Below are 25,722 nucleotides of genomic sequence, written 5' to 3'. Positions count from 1 at the left end.
ATGAAAAACTTACTTGATTTGTTTATAATTTTTTCACCATATGATTTCGTACCATTCGATGGGTAATTTGTCATTAATGAATTGTGTCACTTCGTTTAATAAAAAGCTTTAAATATTACATTAAAATAATAATTAATAAATAAATTCTCAATAAATTCTTCACTTTAACTCACTAACTACCGACTGTAGGTTCCCCTTCGTTCCTGAAAAATGCTTGAAAGCAACTGAAAGTTTGCTAGAAAGCAAACTTAAAGGTCTGCCTTAGGAAAATTTTTGAAAAAATACTAAACATTTAAAAACATTTTCTTCGCCTCTTTGCATCTTCAAAATTCACACATTTTCTATCTAAATAAATCTATGAGAAAAAAACAGGTACCGAAAAACTCATAAAATAGGACCTCTTGCAGTGGAGATTATGTATACAAGTTAGAATACTATTTGGTATACTCTATATACTTTCAATACCGTTTGGAATACTATTTCGAATATTCCGATTACTGCGTATACTTATTCGAATACTATGCATTTTATCCCGGGGCTTGCTGTGAAATTGACGCATTAGGTTCAAAAACCTAAAAACGATGCGCAGTCGAATTCTATTGGACCTTTACTGCTGCGCAGTAAACCTTTTTTTACCTATCAGCAATAATCTTTATTATGTATTTAAAAATAAATTGTATCTCAAAAAAACGAAATTAAATTTCACGTAATTAAACATTATACTTGCGCGGCAAGGTTGTGACAAATAATTTACCACATGCTTGCCGTGCAAGTTTGAACACCTTACAAGGCAAGCATATGAACTGATTGGAAAGTTTTCAAACAGATATATATTTTCTTTATAAAATTATAAACTTTTCATACAAAAATATTTGACGTAATAAAAAAAACAGTATTTATAATATTTTCAACCATTTTTTACCAATATCTAAAGCATGATTTTAATTAAATTGAATTTTAAAGATATCATCGGCACAAAAAAAATTTCGAGTGCGAAGAATGCCATATGGTACGTTTTCTTCCTTATATTACTTGAGATTGTATTCTCACAGAATTGCGATGAAATTCCGATAACATTTACAATAAACCATATCTGGAATACAAAAAAATTCAGATTTAGAGTAAGCGACTAAAAGAAACCCCTAAATAACAAGATTCAAGAAAATCAGAAAAAATTTAATCTTCACTTATATTCGATCCGTCATTTCGAATTTTTAAAATCTAATTTGTATTCAGCGACCTCGAAAACCTTCGAGTAACTAGTTTCAATCGATTTCATTTCTTTTTTAAATTTTCGTCCGCCATATTGGATCCGTTATTTTTAATTTTTTATATATATATTCAATTTTAATGTAATTAGTCACTAAATCCAAATCAACAGTTAGAATAAGCGAAAATTTGGTTTTAGATTTAAAAAAATGAAGAAGATCCCGCAAAAATAAATTTATCGAACTTCACCCCCCGTCCATCAGGCATGTAAATAAGAAATAAAGAAAACATTGAATATTATAAACAAAAAGAGATGATTGTTAATTTAATATAATACAAATGTCAAAAATGTAAAGAATTGTAATATGATATTTATAATTTTGTTTTTTTCGGGACTTAAGCAATTTAATTCCTGACAGAAGGAACTCTTAGGTCTCGCGTAATGAAAAAACCTTGGTGATCAACATTTGCAGCGAGCTTGCAGTATGCTGCATAGATTTTTCGTGTATAACATAATGTTCAATTTTTCTGTGAAATTTTGTTTGTCAATTCTAAACTACATCGTACAAGTGTTCATCACCACACCGAAAAAAAACTTGGTACCCGTTTACCTAGATTTATTAACTCATAAACACAATATTAATCGTACAATAGATAAGATTTTCCGTTTGGCATCGAAATTTATTTTCTAATTTTATAATCACAAACTTCGTGCGTGTAAACACCGTATCCGGCCGGCATTGCGTGGCGTGACTCCAGTTTTCCTTCGCGTCAAAAGGCATGGACAGTTAACTGTGGAAAAGTTTAGTTAAATGCAGTGATATATTAGTAAGTAAATATTAATTATTATTCAAAAATGTTAAATGAAAAAGTAGAGAAGCATCTCCGAAAATAACATGGCGGAATATATAGAACGCTTCAAAAGTTAGTATAACGAATTCAGTTTCGCACACTTAACCTAAAAATTAAATATTTGATTATTAGAACAAAAATTTTATATAGAATAAAAGAAAATATTAAAAATAAATTTCTTTTTACAATTACGTAATTTTTGTTATTAACAGAAAGAATTTTAAAAATAAGGACCTTATTATATACCTTATGCCTTATGTCTGAGGAGAGCGTGAAAAAGTTATTTCTCGAGGAGGGATTGAAGTTTGAATTTTGGAATAACTTGAAAAATTTCAATACTCAAAGGTACGTTTTTTTGATTTTGTGAATTTTTATTCATTTAAATAAAGTAAATTTTGAATTTTAATTACAATATTTATCGAATATATTTAACTTTACTGAATTTCATAAATTTTTTTACATAAATATTATAATTTTTCAAGCTGTTTTAAAACATCAGTTAAAATAGTAGGTAATAATTTTTTTTGAAATTAACATTTTTATACATTTTTTTCAGATAAACAAAGTCAAAACTCTTCCGAGACAAAGAATCGCGAAAATAAGAAACCAAATAATAAAATTACGTTTTCATTGTAAATAATTACCCCCCCCCCCGGGAAGAAAAATGTAGGTATTCCAAAAGTAAACTTGAGTCACATAGTATTCGAATAAGTATTCCTCCGTGCCAAAAGGTAGACTGTGGAATACTTTGAGAAAAGTTACTAAAGTAAACAGATAGTATACTAAGATCTACCACATAGAGAGGAGAGTATACCATTCGTATACATTGGGATATTATATAAATTTTTCTGAATTATCTTGTAATGAACTCCAACCATAGAGTTCTAATGGTGTCTAATAGATGTCGCATTGTTATATAGACAAAAATTCTTCTTAATAATAAATATGAATAAAAATAAATAATATTAATTGATAATTAATTTATACATTGAATATTTTTTGATACATATAAACACAAATATAAACAAAATTTTTTCCTTAATAACATAATTATACATAATATTTAATACTTAATTAACTACTATACAAGTTAAATAAATAAATAGATAAAAATAAAAAAATAACTATCTGAATTAAATATTTGAAGCGATTAAGTAATGTGGTATATCCTTTACAAAACTCATAATTCCGTACCTGAAAAAAATGTCAACTTTAAGTTGTATTCTTTAATGATATATTTAAATATTTCAATGTTATTAAATTATTTTTGTTTTAAAATTTTTTTGTTATAATTTTTTATACAATATTTTATTAAATAAACTATTACAATCGGCAGTGAATATAAGGTTAACATTTATAATATTAATATTATATTATGATATTTAATAAAATATAAATTTCTGGTTAAAAGTAAATAAAAAATGTATGAAAAACTTACTTGATTTCCTTATAATTTTTTCAGCATATGATTTCGTACCATTCGATGGGTAATTTGTCATTAATGCATTTTGTATCATTTAGTGCAGGATTCTTTTAGTTAAAGAATTATCTTACACTTCAAATTATTTCGTTTAATAAAAAACTTTAAATATTACATTAAAATAATAATTAATAAATAAATTCTCAATAAATTCTTCACTTTAACTCACTAACTACAGACTGTAGGTTCCCCTTCGTTCCTGGCAAATGCTAGAAAGCAACTGAAAGTTTGCTAGAAAGCAAACTTAAAGGTCTGCCTTAGGAAAATTTTTGAAAAAATACTAAACATTTAAAAACATTTCCTTCGTCTCTTTGCATCTTCAAAATTCACACATTTTCTATCTAAATAAATCTATAAGAAAAAAACAGGTACCGAAAAACTTATAAAATAGGATCTCTTGCATCGAGAAACCCTTGACTGGTCATCTTAATTTCGAATATTCCGATTACTGTGTATACTTATTCGAATACTATTCATTTTATCCCGGGCCACGATACTGAAACTTTCCTAAAGATTTCCTAAAAATTTATTTGAAATTTTCGGAATATTTAATTGCAATGTTTAGTGAAAATTGTGTAAAGATTTAAATGTCCCACTTGAATAAATGTTTGGGAAAGTTTTGTGCTAAACATTTATTCAAGTGGGACATTTAAATCATAATTTTCACATAATTTTCATTAAACATTGCAATTAAATATTCCGAACATTTCAAATAAATCTTTAGAAAATCCTTTAGAAAGGAAAGTTTCGGTGCTGTGGGGGTACCTTCTTCTTACTCATGTACCTAATCGTATATATTATTATTATTATTATTATTATATATATATATCACGAAAAGTATATATTATATTATTGGATATATTATCACAAAAAGGTAATTTGTTGAATTATAAAAATATTACTTGAATAAGTTCAAATAAATATTTTTAATTTTTTGAGCCAAATTTCACGGTTTGCATATGCTCCTAATCAGCACGAAAACTTGCAGCAAACTTGCAAGAAGCTTGACGTACAAGATGTGCAATATTGCAGTGCTAACATGTAGCAAGTTTGGTGCAAGCAACAAAATGTCCTCTTGTGGCAAGCTTGCTGCAAGTTTGCAAAACTTAATACGATGCGCCGTTGTAAACGGATGCTCCAACGGCTGCGCAATAAATTTTTTAACCTCCAAAGTAGGGTGCCGTTTATGTTTATTTAGTAACAAATTGTTTCGAAAAATTTTTTTTTATTATTTTACAAGCTTGCAGCAAGTTTTTTGCAAGTTCGCTGCAAGCTTGCTTAACTACCTTGCCACAAGAGGACATTTTGTTGCTTGCACATTGCTACATCTTGCACGACAAACTTCCTGCAAGTTTTCGTGCTGATTGGGCTAGGGCAGAATGTGGACATGAATTGTTTTATATAATTTGAATTGTATAATAAAATATTATTTCAATAAGACCAAGAACGTTGAAAAATATTAATTTATTATCCTTATATCAAGTTGTCATTTCTTTCAGAATTTTATTAGCTTTTAGAAAATAAAAAGGAAAAAATTTTAGATTTAATATTTTTGAAGATTTAAACCGTAATATATAGTCATCGGAAAAGCAGAGGTCGCAATATACAAGAACACTTGTTTCAAATTCTGGTGCCGAAATTGTACATTTTCTTCACCAGAATTGGTACAACTTCAGTTGCTGAACATATACATTTTCTAACACAAGATATCTTGTACAGGATTTTGAAGTAGGATATCGTTTCTAAAAGAAAAAAATAAATAATTTGTACTAAAGAATAGAAAACATGTTTTTCGTAAATATCAGATCTTCTTCCCTTTAAAATCTATATGAAAGGAACAAAAATTAGAAAAAAATAATGTACATTGGCGTATGATGAAATGGTTTGTTGAGGATGAAAGACCAAAATAACCATATACCCTGAGCAATAATCAAATTTCATAAATTAAAGAATATAATACTGAATTTTAACTTTGAATATTAATCTTTAAAAACAGACTTCTGTTATGCAAATTACGAATATTATACATTTGTAGAGAGTTTGCATTGTTTTTATCGTTGTTTTATGAAATACAACTACTTATAGTAATGTTTAAATGAAAATTTTAATTTATTTAAGTTAAAGATGTAAAAAATGGAGAAAGAGAAGAAATAGAGTGTAGGTATAGGAGAGTATACACCTTCGCTTTTGCAAACGTGACCGGTCGATGGGCTAGAGTGTTTGTCCGAAATATGAGGGGGTGTTTAGGGACCTCCCGGTATTCCCACTCCAATTGGAGTAATGGAGTCTGAAACATTCCTCTCATACTCTCGTCCACTACTTCCACGTAGTTCTCTCTAGTCGCTCTATACACCAGTCTCTGCGTGGTCTTGATACACGCTCTCAATACAAGAGTAGCATTATAATGCCTTCTGATCTATATGCCAGTCTGTATGCTAAACCAATAAAAAGGAGACTACTATTACTATGACTTAAAGGGTTTAGTTTCAAGTTAGTTGACCAGTTCATCATTATCCGATAACCCTTCGGCAACACAAAGTCTGCCTTCGTTACCATTGTCACGTACGTTGAAACACAATTTTGCTACATGATCGGATGTAGAAGGACGTGCAGCCTTTTCTTCCTTTCGCAGTGTTGCTGTGTAGTTCTCGATCGATATATGTTCTATCTAGACTGGCAATGAGTTTGGTAATTGAATCTTACAAAAAAATAAATACTAATTAGTAAAAACGATCGTTCGTGATTGAAATCAGCGATATTCTCCAATTATAAGAGTCTAACCTATTTCCAACTTCTTTTACGATTTAATTATATTACTGGGATTAAGGAGTTCTTAATGTCTTATTTGAGGATAAAGTAAAATAATAAAAAACTAAATAATTGTGTACTACATTAAAAATTTTGAAACAAGTCACAATTACTTCTCCGGTAACAAAGCTAAAGTAGAATGGAAATTAAAAAAATGATCCAATGCTGATTCGAGAAAATTACAAAAAGCGTACACTACAGGACGCCGAAAATGAATAATATTCATATCAAATAATATTTGTATTCTCATTTGTTTAATAACTTTAGAACAAAAATATTGTTATTGATATAAATAATTTAAAGAAATTATGTAAATTTTAAAATTCGTTCAAAAAGTGAATTTTGGCTTGTACTGGGTCATCCTTGAATTTTAGAATCCCCACTTTTCAAGACACCCTAATCTCAAGATACGCCCACACAAAGTCATCCCTCACAGGGGCTGGGCTTGAAGGACCCAATAATATCTTTTACTTGATAAGTTTTTCCTATTTTTCTTTTCAATAGATCTAATCACTAATATTTTCCAACCTCCTTTACTTCCACTCTCAAAAATATTCATCCCCAAAAATTTGTACCGACTTAAAATTTAAGAAGGGATAGTAATATGAAAACTAAAGACTCTAATGAAAAAGTCAGTTCTTATAAGAACTGAACTTATCTTTTCAATAAGTATTTTCATATTTTAAATAAATTCCATAAAATATAACAATAATAACATTGATTAATTAACAAATAAAATAGAAAACACAATTTAAAAGAATTTTGAAAAAACCCGCCGTTTTTCAACTGTTTTTCAACTCATAAAAACAGTCGAGGGTTAAGAGCAAGATTTTTTTATTCTCTGATATAGTTGGTCGAGTAGGTTCTCGGTTAGGGTCTTTGGTTAGTGTCCCTCAAATTTGTTTCGAAAATTTTCTCGTTAAGTTTCCAAATGAAAATAAACAGGACATAATTAATAATAATAAACGTCACAAATATTTTCAAATTTAGAAAACAAATAAATTTTTTTTTAATTTAAAATGTATTTTTTAAAAATTGCAGCAACCTTTCCAGAAGCTTGTTGAAATTCTCCTGTAACCCTTCGTAGCAAGCTTACAGCAATTTTTCACGGCAAGCTTGCCGCAATCATTCTTAGTATGCTTGCAGCAATCTTTCCTGGAAAGCTTACAGCAAGCTTTCACGGCAAGCTTGCCCTGGGTGGGACATTTCGCTAGCTCAGACAAGCTCCTAGCAAGCTTGCTGCAAGTTTCCGTGGTATCTGGTTAGTCTATTCTCAGTTCTTGTTCTATTCCATTTCCAATTCCAGTTCTTTCTTCTAATTCCAAGTTCTTATTCGAGTTCTAATTCCCAATTCTTTCTTCTAATTCAAAGTTATTCAAATTCTAATTCTTTATCCAGTTCTTAGTCAGTTATTCAAATTCTTTTCAAGATATTCAAATTCTTCCAATTTCTATCTTCAAGTTCCAGTTCAAGATATCATTCAAATTTATATAAAAGTTCTAAGGTTATGATTTAAACGAATTTTGAACTCATCAATTAGAAATAAAATAAAATAAAGCAAGTGTCTTTATTGTATATTAATTATATTTCTTCTCTCATCTGTATTACTTGTCATACTGCCAATTCCAAAAGTCTTCATGCGAAATTATTTACGCTTGACAGTTCTTTAATATACATATAAATTGATCATCATTTTTTTAATAACCCTCGGAAAAGATTTTAGTGTATTTAATGCATATTTCCCTTTAAATTCATCCAAATTATTAAACATAACCAGTTTGAATGTTTCCTGAGAAATTGATAAGGAATTATATATAGAATTAATAAAAATCTAAATTTATTCTTTATAACAGAATTAAGCTTTACTTTTTTGCTTATATGGCATTTAAAATTTTGTTTTTTTAAATAATAAATGAATTTCACTTTTGAAATAGAAAATTTCCTTTTTACCAACTTTTGAAGAGGCATTGTTTGAAATTAAAAAATCATAAATATAATCTCTGTATCGGAAAAAGAATCTCGCTTGTTTTATACTTTTATTAAACAAAACTTTTTGAAATTAAAAATTTACGAAATTTATTCTACTAATGGTACACGTACATGTTCCATTTTTGAATACAAAATAATTAATTTTTAAATATTCTGACTTTGTGATATTTAGAAAAAGAGGGAATTTCTTTCATTAAATAGAAAAACGTTTACAAATATACTATAGAATTCAATAAATAAACAAATTAATTTATAAGTTAATAAATGAGATGTTTATAGCAAAAGTGAGTTTAAAATATTGCGAGCAAAGATGCATTAAAATATTTTGATCAATTAATCTGTTTAGAAATGACATTTATACTTTTTTGGAGTCATTTTAGATCTAGAATATTTATTTAAATAATAATTGTAAAAGAAAAGTTATCAGCATTTCTTCCAAATAGATAAATTAATCAAAATATGTTAACCCGTTTATGTTCGCAAGGCTTTTACCCCAATTTTCCTATCAGCTACTCAAACAGCTTTTTTTATAATTTAAAAATAAACAGGTAATTTATTGTAATTCAATATACCCACAATAAGCAGCTTAATTTTACTTGCATGTTAATAACCATTAGCTTCAAAATTTTCTTATGTCAGTTTATTTTTTATACTCAAAAATTAGTAATTAAAAATTTCTAGCGTAATAATACCTATATTTATATAAATAAAATTATGAATAGGTAAATAACATTTGCAATTGTCTTTCTTATAAGATTTTAAAATTCTAAACATTTTTATCCAAACTTTTACAAAAAAAAAATGTTATATCCCAATTATTTTTCAAAATACACTTCCTCAAAATTGACATTTTTGTAAGTTAATTGATAAGAGCCTATTTTTTAATAAATAAACCAATATTTTTTTAATTTGGCAAATTTTTGTTAATTTTACAATCTTGTACAAATTTATTTAAATATTAGAAAAAAAAGATTAAAAAAAAATCTGATAATTGAGGGACGAATAAATCAGTTCTAAAATTGATTTGCTAGAATTTCCATTTGATAGAATTTCATTAGATAGAATATTCTTTTAGCAGATTTTTCATTTCCTTGAATTATTATTTGACAGTATATTCATTAAATCGATTTTCCATATTACAGAATTTTTACGTAACCGAATATTCAATTGACAGAATTTTTATTTGATCGAGTTTTCATGTGTTCGAATTTTTATAAAATAGAAAAGCCATTTTGACGAATTTTCATTAGATAGAATTTTTTTAACGAAAGCGAATTTTGCTTTGTCAGAATTTTAATTTGTTCAAATTTCCATTTAACAGAATAGCAATCAAACCAAATTTTTATTAGGGTCATTTGGAATAAAATGTAAACAGTAAATGTTTGCGCTTAATTTTTAGTTTCGTAAGTAAGTACCATTAAAATTTCAACATTATATCACCTACAAGAGTTTCTGAGTGTTACTTACTTCGTTTTTTTTACTATTAAAAGCAACTTATTCCAAGTTATCTCTATTGAAAAAGTTGAAAATTAAAGAAAAGCCCTGTTAGTGTTTTTTTCGTATTTGCACGTAAAAGAGATATGCCAGTTTTAACTTTTTTATTTATTATTTATTTATACTATGTGATTTGATAAATTTTCTGATCGATTAAATATTTGAATAAATTAAAGTATCAATCGCTAGTTAATTTATTTGCGCAATTTCTATGTCAAATTAGGAATAAAAATTGTCCACTTTTAATATCGTAATGAAGACAAAGTGATGGCAAACAAAATTCTAAAAAAAATTAATAATTAAATCTTACAATAAAAATCGCAAAAATTTTGGCGCCGGATTTCTCAAAAGAAAGCTTATAATCAAAATTTTTAAATAACTCAAAAATACGTATGTATCTCGATATTGATAACCGGTACATAGATTAAATTTGTTTAGCTCGCGGATGTTAATTAAAAAAAGAGGAAATAGATTTTTGTTGAGTGTGTTTCATGCGGTATCAAAATAAAAGAACAATCATAATATAACAAATAAATCCATAATTAATTCTCACAAAGAATGTCGATATTAGTCACAAATTAATTTTTTTCAAAACAAAAAAATAAGAATACAACAAAAAAAAAATAATTTACGCCTTTAATTCATAATTATAAAACTAATTATCTATAACATCCCCCACAACACCGAAACTTTCCCTAAAGATTTTCCAAAGATTTATTTGAAATGTTCGGAATATTTAATTGCAATGTTTAATGAAAATTGTGTAAAGATTTAAATGTACCGATTAAATAAATATTCAGGAAAGTTTCGCGCTAAATATATTTAAATCAGCGAAACGTCGCTAATTTGCAGCTCTAAATATGCAGCTGATTCAAACAGCGTATATACACTGATGAAATAGTGTATATGCGCTAATTATCAATGTATATACGCTGCTTGAATCAGCTGCATACTTATAGCTGTCCAATCAGCGATTTTCCGCTGATTCAAATTTAGAGCCACAGAAAAAAGGTGGGTAAAAAGTTGTAAAGATAGAGGATAAAAGTCGTTAGGATACAGGGTAAATGATAAATTTGTGATGGATAAAAGTATTACTAAAATATTACTAGAAAAATGGATGTCATATTTTAGTAAACTGTCTAATTTTAATAAAAATATTAGTAATTTTACACTTAACTTATTAAATCCACAAATTTTATATAAATAAGTAATTATATGTGAAAATATTTTGCCTATAATTATTGTCTATTAATAAAAATATCTTTGACTAATACAACTGACAGCTGACGACAGTACGTAAATAATCAGAACTGGGAAATTACAACTCAACGTCTGTATTGTTGCACGAAAGCAGAGTTGGGTAGTAACTGAATTTTTTGTGCATATTGGGATCTGAAATACTGCGATACGCCATCTGGTGAGAGCCTTGTTGTGGTGGCCATGTTTTCATTCCGTGTTTCTCTAACATATACAAAAGAAAGAGATAAAAAACCAAGATGGTTGTCACAAGAAGGCTCAGGGGTGGGTCAGTTTCGCGTGATTTCTGATCCCAATTAGGCTGTGTCAGTTCATCGAGATATTTCGAGTTCAAGATATAACGTCAGAGGCCTGGAGGGACAACAAAATTCTTACGGGGAAGAAAATTTGTTTCCACTTTCATCAATTTTATTCATAGTTTAAACACGGAAAACGCTTGTTGACATATAATAAAATTAAAATGTGTGTTGATAATTAATTTTGTTATATATTTGATTCATTTGCATTGATAGATTCTCTGAATTCGTGATAAAATATAAATATTGAGGTTAGAGAAGTTTGTTTACTAATCACATTTTACATTTTAACATTATTAAACAATATCCAGTATGCATGTTATTAAAAAAGATATAAAATATATATTTTAAGTGGGAATTACTGCAGGAGTAAAAGATTTCAAGTTAGTAAACAAACTAATATAGAAATTTTTCGATTGGGAGAGCAGCTGCCCCAAAAGTTTTTCAGTGTAATATGCACAAAAAATTCAGTTACTACCCAACTCTGCTTTCGTGCAACAATACGGACGTTGAGTTGTAATTTCCCAGTTATGATTATTTACGTACTGTCGTCAGCTGTCAGTTGTATTAGTCAAAGATATTTTTATTAATAGACAATAATTATAGGCAAAATATTTTCACATATAATTACTTATTTATATAAAATTTGTGGATTTAATAAGTTAAGTGTAAAATTACTAATATTTTTATTAAAATTAGACAGTTTACTAAAATATGACATCCATTTTTCTAGTAATATTTTAGTAATACTTTTATCCATCACAAATTTATCATTTACCCTGTATCCTAACGACTTTTATCCTCTATCTTTACAACTTTTTACCCACCTTTTTTCTGTGAGAGTAAATCTTTACACAATTTTCACATAAACATTGCAATTAAATATTCCGAACATTTCAAATAAATCTTTAGGAAATCTGTAGGAAAGTTTCGGTGTTGTGGGGGACGTAATAAAAATTAACGACATAAATCATATCATAACGCGAACTGCAGTTCGATCTCGATATTTTGCAGCAAAAATGTTAATTTTTACATTCTTGCTTCATCAAAATTTAATATAAAAAAAAATTATATTACATAAAAAATGAAAGGGTGAAGATCCATTTTCTTTAATAATATATAAGACATATTAAATGGTTATTTCGGAATGTCACTAATATAGTTATAATTTTCGATATAGGTTAGACCATCATATTTCAAATAAAGTTGTTGCGGTCTATTTTAGAATAAATAGGAGTTTTTGACTAGAGATTTGTAGCGAAACAATAATAGACAATCATGTACAAAAATTATTATCAAAATTAAATTTTATTAAAACACTATTAGAATTACTTCTATTAAAAATTAATTTAAGATTTTTATCAAAACAAACAATTATATTCTTCAATGAGGTATATATGTTATATAAAACCTATATTATAAATGTTATATTTACAATGATAACGTTTTCGATGATCGAGACGCAATTTTAAATTCGTTAAATAAATAACACCTCAATATATAAAATTAGTCAATAAAATAATATTTGATCAACGAAAGAACCGACATAGTTATACATTCATGTGATAAGTCATACGAGCAACACGAGTATATTTCAATTTCAATTTATTAAACAAACGGATAAGCTTTTTCCTAAAAACTATATATAACAATGTAATAGTGAATACAAATAATTGCTATATTGCCATTTCACAAATTAAAGTCCAGTGAAAATATATGTAATATTGAAATGAATCTCGTTATATTATTAATTTAAAAATAGCAGTACCCCCACAGCACCGAAACTTTCCTAAAGATTTCCTAAAGATTTATTTGAAATGTTCGGAATATTTAATTGCAATGTTTAGTGAAAATTGTGTAAAGATTTAAATGTCCCGATTAAATAAATGTTTAGTGTGAAACTTTGTGAAAATTTCATATCAATGTTGAGGAAAGTTTCGCGCTAAACATTTATTCAAGTGGGACATTTAAATCTTTACACAATTTTCACTAAACATTGCAATTAAATGTTCCAAACATTTCAAATAAATCTTTAGGAAATATTTAGGAAAGTTTCGGTGCTGTGGGGGTACATGTTATAGAATTATTATTTTATAATATATAATTTTTATTATTATAAAATTAACTGGCAATACTAAATTTTGTACAAAGATTCTCTTTAGATGTTAATAATATTATTACAAACGATAATTTTAAATATTTGGTTTATCTAAATTTTTCAAATCTGGAAAAAAGTCAAGATACTGGCTCATTTCAAATAGGGCAAAATGCGTTAATTTCTGAACGGGATGTTTCAATATTACTTAAATTAAAGGTGAAAATGTATTTCCAACGAATTGTAATCTTATGAAATAACAAGTGTAATAGTTTTTTTTTACGAATTAGAAAATAAATCATCTTGTATTTTTTTTATAATTTTGTAGTGATTTCTTTAAATTACAATAAATTTTCTTTAAATTGTTTAAGTTTTGGAAAAAAGTTGCAAGAAAAAAGGACGTTTTCATTTAGAATGAAGTTTTGTACGATGTGTTGGAAGCGGATTCTGCTCATCAAGAGCCATCAGTTGTTATCGGTCTGTTACAATGATCGTCTTTTCTATTGAAGGCAAAATTTGTTCCTGTTGGGAGAGGTATTGATAGCGCGATTCTCAGATTGCGCACCTACGATTAATGACTGAGCTGATTGTAATGAAGGTCGTAGAAATATTTTTCCCTTTTTTTTAAATCGGATAACGATTCTTGTAGTCACTGATTTTTTTTTCGAGCTTACTATTGTCTATTTATGAAACGTAAAAAAACGTTAGTATAATAATATAAGTTAATATAAAATTGTATTATTTAGTATTTGCAAAGACAAAGTAATAGTTGATTAATGAAAATATGAATTAATTAGGTAAGACAGGAATTAACCTCAACTTAATTTGGATATATTTCCGAAAGCAAGTAATCTCTAATTCTTTTAAATAAAAGATAAAAAAAATAACAAAACATAACATATGTTAGCTTAAGATGTATACTTTAATAAAAACCTACCCATTTTTCTCATATTCACATTTTATTATTAAAATAGCAATATATTACTGTAACGTACTACAAGATGACATAAAGTATTTGACTTGTGTGTCAGTGAAAAGAAAGAAAATATAGAATTTACAAAATTCGTCCGCCATATTGGATTCACGATTTTGAATTTTGAAAGTCTGACCTCAGATTTGTAATCAGCGACCCCAAAAATCCCTGAGTAACAATTTTGAAGTCAAATTGGTCATTTTTCAAAAATTCGTCCGCCATATTGGATCCGTCATTTTGAATTTTAAAAATATGGTTTGAAATTCATAATCAGCGACCCAAAAAATCCCCGAGTTACAAGTTTGAAGTGAATCTAATCAATTTTTGAAAAAGTCGTCTGTCATATTGAATCCGCCATTTTGAATTTTTGAAATTTGACTTCAGTTTTGTTATCAACGACCTTAATACCCATATATTGTAAGTTTCATAAAAATCCTTTTTCAAGATTTCGTACATCCTACTATGAATTTACAAACAAAAATCTACTTTAGTCGCCATATTGAAATAAAATTCCTTAAATACTTTTACCTTGAAGCTTGACTATTATTGACACGATAAATATATAGGAATCAAAAATATTCCTTCACGGTAAAGTGCTTAAAAAAATTTATAAATCAAAAAGAAGACTAAAAAATAGTGTTTTACCTTAAAATACCGCTTGCAATTTATTTATTGGACATTGCAAAATTTTTTGGACGACGGGATTTGGGCAAACTTCCATATTAATTTCCCATATTTCATATTAAGTTCCCTTACAATGGAACCAATCTTGGGCGAAAATTTAATATAATGTTAATCCATAGTTTTTTGATATTTTAAATTTTTGTTAGTTTTCTTTGCATTAACAAAATTTTAAAGAAAAATTAATAACACAACAACCATTTGCAATAAATTAATGAAACATATACTGATTATCCAAAAATTGTCCCTTTTTTTAATGAATATAATTGCAAAATTTGAAACCAAACAATTTTATATTATTAATAACATTTTTATAAACAATTAACATTTAAATTGTTTAAACAAATTAATTGTTTTTAAATTTTATCAGTATATTCTTAAGAAAAAGACTATTATTGTGTATAAAATCATACGAATTCCGTGTCGGAAATTGAAAAAATGAAAAACCTAATTGTTAATATATTAACAAAATTGTTATAAACAAATTATATAAACAAATTGTTTATTTTGACAATATTTTTAATGAACTTTTATGAAACATGTTACTCATCAGAAGGAGTTTGTGGTCGCTGATCACGAATTCGATGTTACTTTTTCAAAATTCAAAAGGGCAAATCGAATATAGTAGACGAGGAATTTAAAAATTGCTTGGATTTTCTTGAATTCAATCAACTTTTAAGAAACTCGTTTCCCATATTAGAAGCAAAAACTTAGAAGTAACATGTTTCAAGAAAATTTAAGCTATTTTTAAATTATTATTTAAATTATTATTATTATTATTATTATTATTTAAATTATTTTCCTTCATATTGGATCCGCCATTTTGAATTTTGAAAAACTAACATCGAATTCGTGAATGATGACCCCAGAGTATCATATGGGTGTATGTACCAGGAAGTACATTCCCTGAATGACTTCGGATATGGAACAGTTTGTCAGCCATGACGATACGGTCATTGAAATGACCGTGATGAAAGAATTTGTGCTCGTCACGTGTTATGATACAAAGTGTATTTGCCAGAAATTTTTTTTAGAAAAATGTTTTTATTTACAATTTTGATGGCCAGTTATTTGACGGTTCCGTGAAACAGTTAATTGTTATATGATTTTTACAAACAATAATTTAGATAATACAAAAAAAAAACCGAGAATTTATGACTAATAATAATCGAATATGCGATTCTCCTTCTAATATTTGTTTTTAAATTAATAATTTACTAAGAAAATTAATTAATTACCTTTAATTCGAAGTTTTCTAGAATCTTCTAAATATTTCTAGGGAAGGTTTCTAAAGTTTTATTGTCCCAAGTTTCACCATCAATATTTCTATAGGTGTGAACATTTAAGCAACTACACAAACTTTTCAGAACATTGCAATTAAATATTCCTAACGTAGAGAACCCATATTAAGTTTCAGGAAAGTTTCATTGTTGTGTGAAAATATTATAAAATAACAAAATAATTTTGTAGAAATACGTGAAATATGGTTACCTACTGTAAAAAATATACTAGACTTAATGTATACTGTTCATATATATCTAGATTGATAACTACTCAAAATCGTGTAGTAAAGTGAAACATGTTTTTGTGTTATAAAAATGAAAACATATTTTCTCCACATGGCAGCAGCAATAAAAAATGAAGAATAAGTGATTTGACTAATAATAAACGGATTTAGATTGGAAGGGTTTCTTTGTTTCGGTTTAACTGCGTTGTAGAACAATAAATGTTTTAAGCGAAATCATGCTACCTCCATGATAAGGTTTGGTCCATCGTTAAATCAAGATCCTCAACTGTCTCTTTGTAGACTATGAGAATCTCTCCTCCTGAAAGAGAAGGAAAACCCAACCATGAATCAATAAAACACATAGCACACAATTTGTTGGTCGTTCAAACAAATGTTAAATCTCTCGAGTAATAGAGTTGGTAGATTGACTGGAGATCTTTCATTCCCGAGTAGAAAGCAATAATAATGTATTGCGACCAGAAAAAACGCGCTTCTTGTTTTTTTCTTATTTTTGAACAGTTCGATGCATTTGTTATCGCTCTCATGTCGCTTTAATTTGTAATACAACTTGTTACATAATACATTGTGCTACACATATATATATATATATATATATGTCCACTAAGAAGACTGTTTACAACTGAAAAATCGATTTTCACTATTTTAGGGATTTTAATATGTAGAAAGGTTGCTAAGTTTTAAGCAAATCCTATGAATTTAAAAATGTCCGTCATATTAGATCCGCCATTTTGAATTTTGAAAATCTGATATCAGACTCGTAATCAGCGACCCAGAAATCCCCCGTGTAACAAGTTCAAAGACATAGCAACGCGCAAGCGCATCGCTATCGACTTGTTTACTTTCAGAGAATTTTTTCTAAAAAATTTATTTTGATCTAAATCACTCACTTTACTACACTCTTAAGGACGGGATCATACATAAACATGCAATTTAATGTTATAATATAAACTAATGATTACCTTATTTGAATATAGATTATATTACATCACTATTTTAATAAAGAGTTTTAACAGATTTAGAAAAATTTAGGAAATCTGACTATTTCTTTACGTGATTTCATATTCATATGTAACTTCTATAAAAAAAAGTTCGCGTTTAATTTGTGGATGAAACCACTAATGTAAGCCAAATATTATGAACTTCTGAGACACTACACAAAGCCATTTTCTACTTACCCACAGCTACTCGTCAACAATTGATAGATGAAAGATCCTCGTCAGGTCAATCAAGAAATCAATACAATTTATCAATTTATTTCATTGTAATACCAAAATTTTTCGAACTTGATTTTTTGATGTATCTTTACGTTTTTCGACCTCAGAAATCCAAAAATTACATTTTTAAAAAATGTCGTTCCGTATGTTTGTGTATATATATACACTACATTTTCTTAAATATCTCGAATACTATAAGAGCTAGGGATATTTTTTTTTAATTGTAGATCTCACTGGCGGACAAATAATGAGAGTACTTTGAGCAATATTAATAAAGATCCATAACTTTAAAAAATTTATTGACGTCAATAGATATTTATCTCTAGTTTTGTAGAGTTTTTAGGACGCATCTTTTGACCTATTAGCGAATATCCTACTGTTATTTTATCCAGAGTTATTAACATTTTGAAATTGAAAAATTTTGATAAACCTGCCTTTTTTGCCTTATATATTAAAAAATATTTATGTATCTTTAAAAGTATTATGAACAACTTGGAGAATATTTAAAAACGAATCAATTGACCTATTATTGAACCTTTTATTGTGAAATATTACGAAGTTATTGATGTTAAAAAACTATCTCTGCAAATACAACTTAACACCTTCTTAAAATTATTATAATACTAAATAAGTTACCCTAAAAATACACGTTATCATTTACTATTTAAAGCAAGGCCTTATACAATTGAATCAAGAAGGTTTAGGGTTATGGTCCGAACAAGCTGGTTAATCAATTAATAGACAATTTTTCATAAACACAAAAAGTTCATACTTCAACTTGGCAGCGGTTATTTATACATTTATATTGAGAAAAATTAATAAATTCGATCTTGATGAAAATTATACATTTTTAAATTAAATTATGTTAGAGAGATGGAGTTGAATGTCCAAAAATATGTATTACATACTTTTTGGATGACCCTTTTTACAATCTTAACAACATTCTAATTATAAATATAAATATATTATCTTTTTGTGTTTCAGCTCTTACACAACATCCAATGTTTGCTGAGCCAATTCCCAATGTAACCGTACCACTTGGAAGGGATGTCAGTCTACCATGTATTATTGAAAATTTAGGAACACATAAGGTACGTTAATTAACTACGTCGACGATTTTCCGAAAAGAATGAGGCTTTTAAGATGTATGAAAAATTGTTCATAAAAAAGTCGGGAATTATTTCCGGAGTCTAGGATACAACGTTAAAATTCTTAGGTATACAAGACCTTAAATTATTAATTAAAGAATATTCAAAAAAAAGTCAATAACTCTACATGAAAAGCTTAATAATTTAGTAGCTTTTTTTCATTACTTACTTTGTCATAAATGTCGATTACAAAGTAGCAGGAAATTTTTTTATTGACTCAGTAATAATTTATTTTTTTTATTGATTTTTAAACTAAAATTCTTTCAGTGTCGATGCTTACTTATTAAATTTTTACGTAATAGACAAATAACACAGCACCACAGAAAAGTATCCTACGCGACAGACCAGATTATCCAACCCCCCAAGTATTTTCGTGCACTGAACACGAATCTAAGGTTAAATTTACTCCACCACGTCGGGATTTCTGTCTAACTTCAAAAAACTTGTAAAATTCTACGTCGCATAAAATTTTTTTAAAGATTGCTAAATTTAAATGAAATTTGTAACTTGAGGTTTTTAGAAGCATATTTGAGGCATTTCATATGACAAGATGAATGATACGGATTTTACACAAAGTTCAGTAAACTGTAGTGATACAAGTGCTAAATATGTGTACAAATTTTGAATTTAAATTTTTTAAATATTTTTGCAGATAAATAATAAATAAATAAAAAAATTTTAGAAATATTTTTTTGATTTAATTATTATTATTTTGATTTTTTGATTTCGAGACATTAATTAATTAATTAAAATTAATAAAAAATTAAATATTTTACGAAGAAATAAAGTTAGAATAATTTTAAATAACCATTCCAATCGTTATCGATTAAATTCAATTAGTTCAATATAAACTATTTCGAATGAACGAACATTAAATTAATAATTAAAATAGAAGTTATTTAAATAATTAATAGTATATAAAGAAATAAAGATAAACTGTCAAGTCTTTTTTTATTTAGAAAATCATCAAATTCTGCGTCAAACAAGAGATTATTAAAAATTAATTATAAAGTGTTATTTAGAGAGACTGAAAAATACCATGCCAACTATGTGGCAGCCTCGGCTATACTGAGAAAAATGTTTAGTCAGAGCAACCAAAATTTGGTTGGACCAACAAAAAAATTTTGTTGGTATTTAAGCAACTAAACTATTTGGTTGAGTGTTTTTTGTTGGCATAACAAAAATGTTTGGTTAGCTCAACCAAATTTTTTTTGTTAGGTCAACAAAAATGTTTGGTTGATCAAACAAACAGTTTTTTTTTCTAAAATTAAAAATTTTATTCTACCTTATTTCTTTTCTTTTTATCTTTTTTATTTATTTCATTATTTATTTATTATCAATTTAACATTAAATTTATATTTATCCAATTGAAATATTTGTGGACTTTGAAAACTCTCATCTCCGCCTGGGATCGAACCTCTGTTTTAAAACTGAAGGTCGGGAGCTCTGATCACTGGACTACGAATCCTTGTGAGAGATTTAAACTAACTGTTCTCTTAAGCTATGAGCTGAGAGTGAATCAAATTATTTGGTTGTCGCAACCAAATTTTGGTTAGGACAACAAACAATCATTTGGTTTTTTAGACCAAACTATTTTGTTGTGTTAACCAAATTATTTTGTTGTCGAAACCAAATTTTGGTTGAAATTTAAAAATGTTCAACCAAATAATTTTGTTGGCCTAACCAAATGTTAGGTTGAGATAACTCTGCGACTTTGTTTCAGCCAACCAAAATTTGGTTACAAGAACCAAAATTGTCTAATCAAACAATTTTGTTGCAATCACTAAATTTTTTTTCTCAGTGTAAGTTTTACCCGCGGGTCAACGATAGGCAATTTAATACTGTTTTAAAAAACGTTAGTTGAAAAAAAATCTAGAAGCTTTTTAAAAATTTATTCGAAATTTTTAATTATAGAAATCTGACTTTAGATACGTAATCAGTGACCGTCCCCTACTTTTTTGTGGCGTTGTGTAATTATATACTTTAGCAAAATATTTAATTAACTTTTTAATTATTAATTTTTTAATAATAATAATAATTTTTTAATATCATTTACATTATTGAAAGAAATAGATTTTTGCAGGTTGCATGGATTCACGTAGATCGTCAAATGCTTGTTACTATCCATAAACATGTAGTAGCAAAAATACCGAGGTTTAGTGTTACAAATGACAATCACAGAAGGTGGCTTTTAAACATTCGCAGTGTGGAGCAGCAGGATAGAGGTTACTACATGTGCCAAATTAACACAAATCCGATGATAAGTCAAGTTGGATATTTACAAGTAGTAGGTTAGTGGATAACATTATAACGTTAAATATTAAATAAATCAAATCAACTTAATTTCCCCTTTTAATTTGTTATAAAAAGACAACCCAAACATGAATTATGTTAGATGCCAGTCAATTTTTGTAAACGAATTGACAAACCGAAAACGACAGCAACTTTTTCCTAAAATACTTCCCAAAAATTCTCATCAATAAATTTTTATAATTCTGAAAGGTGATTCCGTCAAAACCAGTCGAAAAGGAAAACGACCTTCTGAGACACGACACAAAACCAAATTTTTCACTTATCCACAGCTATTCGTCAACAATTGATAGATGAAGTATCCACGTCGGGTTAATCAATATAGCAATACAATTATTTCTTTAATTTTCCTTTATTTTTTTTCCCGCAGCTTTAACAAAAATCATAGTAAGGTTTCTCTTGGTCACTCGACCAATAATCTTTATAAACTCCCAAATATCTCAAACAAAAAATCCAAAACAAACAAAAAAAACTTTCCATTCATTCCATGTCAAAACTTTTTTTCTTCCGTCACTCAAGTCAGACTCCCTTTCTCATTTCCAACTTCTTTTTCCCTTGTCAAAATTGCTCTTTCCAATATCTGAAAATAAAATTCGTTAATAGGAAGTCAACAATTTCTAGGGGGGTAAGTATTTCTTAAGGTCTGTGACATGAACTCTGGGGATGCTACGACTGTTGTTGGAGAGTAATACAAAAACCGATGGTGATAACTGTTCTATAATCTCATAAGGTCCCTCGTATATTGGTGCAAGTTTTGTCTGAAAATTACGGGTTCTCCTTTACAGTTTGTGTGTCTTGCGTAATACTGTATCTCCTACTTTGAAAAGCACGTCAATACTGTTTCGATTATTATAATTGGACTGCCTGTCACGCTCCTTGTCAATAAACCTCTTCACCAAGTCACGCAACTCGTCTAAACGCTTCACTCTGTCAACCCACTCTTCCGGTTTTATCCGGACTACCTTGTCCTTAGCCTCAACCTCTTGTCGCAAACTTTAAACTAACCAGGGATTCCTACCATAATTAAATATGCGGGTTGAGATTTGGTTGTCGCTTGGGTCGCCGTGTTCATAGCATGTTGAAATTCGTGAACATGGAGATACTAGTCACGATGGTCACTCCCAATAAACGTCGAAATCATAGTTTTCAAGGCCTGGTTATTCCTTTCCTTCGGATTAGCTTGAGGATGGTAGAGAGGAGTAGTAATATGCATCACTCCACATTTCTCAAGTGCATCCTTGAGACACTTATGGTCAAACTCCTTTACATTGTCAGTGAACAAAAAGTTTGGTGTATCCCATCGGAAAAGTATCAACTCCTTGAATGCCCCAGTCTCGTACTTCCAGTCAGCTGATTTTAAAAGTTTCAACTCAACCCATCTCGAGAATAAATCTTGAGAAACCACAAGATTTCTACATCTACTCTTACTAGGTGGGAATTCTATCGTGTTAGCCGCCACGACTGACCAAGGTCGTTCCACGATTCTCTGTCCCATCAATCCTAAGGTACCAGACCAGTTACCAGGTACCAGACCAGGTACCAGTTCATGTAGAACCCTGTCTCAGTACTCCTCAGATACCACCAACTTCCAGTTATCTTTGTTACCATCAATTGGAAGAAGTTAGGGGTTATTTCTATAATAATACAAGAAATCATAGTCAATCATCCAGCCAGGGAAACGTGATGAAAATTTACTTACCATTTCTCTGTTGTTCAAGTACCTTTTCATACTGGCGCAAATTCTTCTCCAACTTGTAGAGAGACTCCATTCCCGACGCATACACCTATCGACGATAAGCTGGGGTGAGACCTTCATAGGCAATTTTAACTTGCTGTTCCGTTGACAATGGTCTTTTTAGATGTCCCATTATTAATCGTAGGCTTGCCAAATAAGCTGAAATCTTCTCACCCTTTCCCTGAGTTTTACGCTTCAACTCGTCAGCTACTTCCTCATCGTCGATCGTTGTCAAATATTCGCGTTTAAACGCCCGCTTGAATGGTTTCCATGACCTCAGTTCATGGCGTAAGGTTCGGAACCAATGACTCGCGTTTTGTCGAAACATACTAGAAACTACTTGAAGAAGTTCTTCATCATTGAACAATTTGCATAGTCGACAATCTTCCATCCTTTCTAGGAATTCTTCTGTGTCGTCGCAATCATTACCGGAAAATTTAATGTCCCAGTTTTTAAGGATTTTAATAACCTTCGAACGCCTCTCGGCTTCTCGAAAGTCACGTCTTGTCGATAGTAAGTTGCTGATATCTGATTCCGTGTCATTAGTTGTCTCGTCAAAAAGTGTCCTCCTAGCATTCGTTTTCTTTTTATTTTTACTAGAACGTGCTCTGTCAGTTTTCCTATATGGACGTCGTTCCCTCTCACTCAATACCGACCTCTTGTCATACTCCGAACGTTCTCCCAAATCATTATTTAACTCACTATCTCTACCATATTCATTTGGAAATGTTATTCTTAAATGAATTCTAAATAACCTTTCTCTTAGTACTTGTGCAGTACCACTAATGCAATATTGAGGTAGTAACAATATTGTTACAACTTGCCCTTTTGTCATGCTTAGAATCATATTCCAAATGACTCTCGGCTGTTTCAATAACATCAGGTTGTGCATTCTCTCTACGTACGAATTTACTTTATCTAGTGAGAGCTCCATTGTGAATCACGAAAAATTTTAAACATTTAAATACAAGGAGAATCAAATTCAATCGTCAAAAAACAAATTTGAAATTTTTTTTAGAAATTGTCGTCAAGTCGTGCTACTCCATATGGAGCAAAAAAGTGGAACTTTTACTCATAAGAGAAGATTTATGGGAAGTTGTGGTAGAACCAGCGTATACACCGGAATATCAGTCTTTGGCCGAAGAGATTATCGCGCACGTGCCACTATTGGATTTCTTGTTGAAGACAATCAATTAATACACAAAGCGGATGCCAAAACGTCCAAAAAAGAAGGAAAAATTCAAACGTCAACACAGGTCTTATCTTTTAAGGTCGTTAGCTGAAGCAATAGATAAAGGTGAAGATTTTGTAAATCATTTGAAGAAAAAAAGTTGGAAAAAAGTTATGTTTTAGGCTGCTTAATCTTGGGAGAAAGTGACAGATGTAACTTTAAAAAGGTCATGTAGCTAATTAATTGACTTTTCTAATGAAGAAGACTTATTACTTAAGGAAGAACTAAGTGTCACTTTATTGAAACTGATACATAGAGTGCTTTCAATTGAAGAAATAACCGACAACGATTTGAAGGAATCAGTTCAAGGAGACAACGTGGAATTGTATTACACTGATGGTATTACTAATTAACATCAAGTACATGTCTTCGTAGCAATGTGGTGAATCATGTAACATTGTTATCAAAAAAATCAATCTCATTCAAAAGTCGATTAGCTTTCCTACAAATTCTATTAATTATTAAATGATATTCATAATTGGTTCTATGAAATGATTCAAAAAACACTGAATAATTTCTAGATACTCTAGTTGCAACATTGAAGTTAATCATTGCCAATAATGTTGGGCAATTTATTAAACTGTTTAAGAGTTTATATAAAAAAATTAAATCAGCAAACAAAAATCTGGATGTCATCAAAGGAATGTTCAAAAGAACTCGTAAGTTGCTGTAGTCATAAGTGTATCTGTAAAAAGGTAAATGAAGTTGTCTTGATGCAAAACGCAAGAATCTGTTTTGCACTCGTTCAATTCTAACTTTATTGATTGTATAGAAATGTACCCAAATTAGAGAGGCGTACTCCAATATGGTCTAACAAGAGAAAAATATAAAATTTTAACTGTATTTATATTGTGAAAAATTGATGCACACCTCATGACAAATCCCAATGATCTTAGTGCTTTAGAAATTATCCCTGCAATGTGATCGTTGAAAGATAGGCCATTGCATAAAATTACTCCCAAGTCCCGCATGGGTTACTCTAGGTAACTTATCATGTCCAACAGAATAGCAATTTAAATAGGTGATTTTCTTGGAAAAAGATATAACACAACTTTTATTAATATTTATACACTAAGAGACCTTTTGCACCGCATCAGAACTACGTGTGTGACTGCAGCGCCACTATAGGTTTTGGTGCGCTGCATTCTAAATTTTGTATCGTGACTGCCCAAAAATGAAAATGAACCTTTCGACCGTCAATTATTTGGACAGCTACGCTCCAAAAATTGTAGGGCTGCAGACCAAAAACGTAGTTTCATAGCTGACCGTGTCGCTGCGCGATTAATAAGAAAGGGAAATTTAAAAGGTAGAAGGGTTTTCCCACTACTCGGAAGGTGTGGCTAAACTGACAAATTTAAATCAGAATGATTTTAGAACTAAACGACGTATAGCGGTATTTTCGCATTAAATTTTATATTATAT

General features: G+C 28.9%; 1 protein-coding gene across 7 annotated transcripts in view; it reads left to right on the top strand.

The window, feature by feature from the left end:
• LOC127279045 (lachesin-like) overlaps positions 1-25,722 on the top strand; it is a 276,980-nt gene that overhangs the window by 192,941 nt on the left and 58,317 nt on the right. For 6 of the 7 annotated variants that reach the window (XM_051301147.1, XM_051301148.1, XM_051301146.1 and 3 more), the window contains 2 exons: positions 18,861-18,967; positions 21,108-21,315. In XM_051301147.1, coding sequence (XP_051157104.1) covers positions 18,861-18,967; positions 21,108-21,315 — 315 coding nt within the window. Of the gene's footprint in view, positions 1-18,860; positions 18,968-21,097; positions 21,316-25,722 lie in introns of those variants that run through there. The other variant, XM_051301151.1, reaches the window with a different exon arrangement.

Source organism: Leptopilina boulardi, unplaced genomic scaffold, assembly GCF_019393585.1.
Source record: "Leptopilina boulardi isolate dan_hultmark-lab unplaced genomic scaffold, ZJU_Lbou_2.1 LbouV2_214, whole genome shotgun sequence".
Lineage (NCBI taxonomy): Eukaryota > Metazoa > Arthropoda > Insecta > Hymenoptera > Figitidae > Leptopilina > Leptopilina boulardi.
This window is presented reverse-complemented; position numbering and strand designations above follow the sequence as displayed.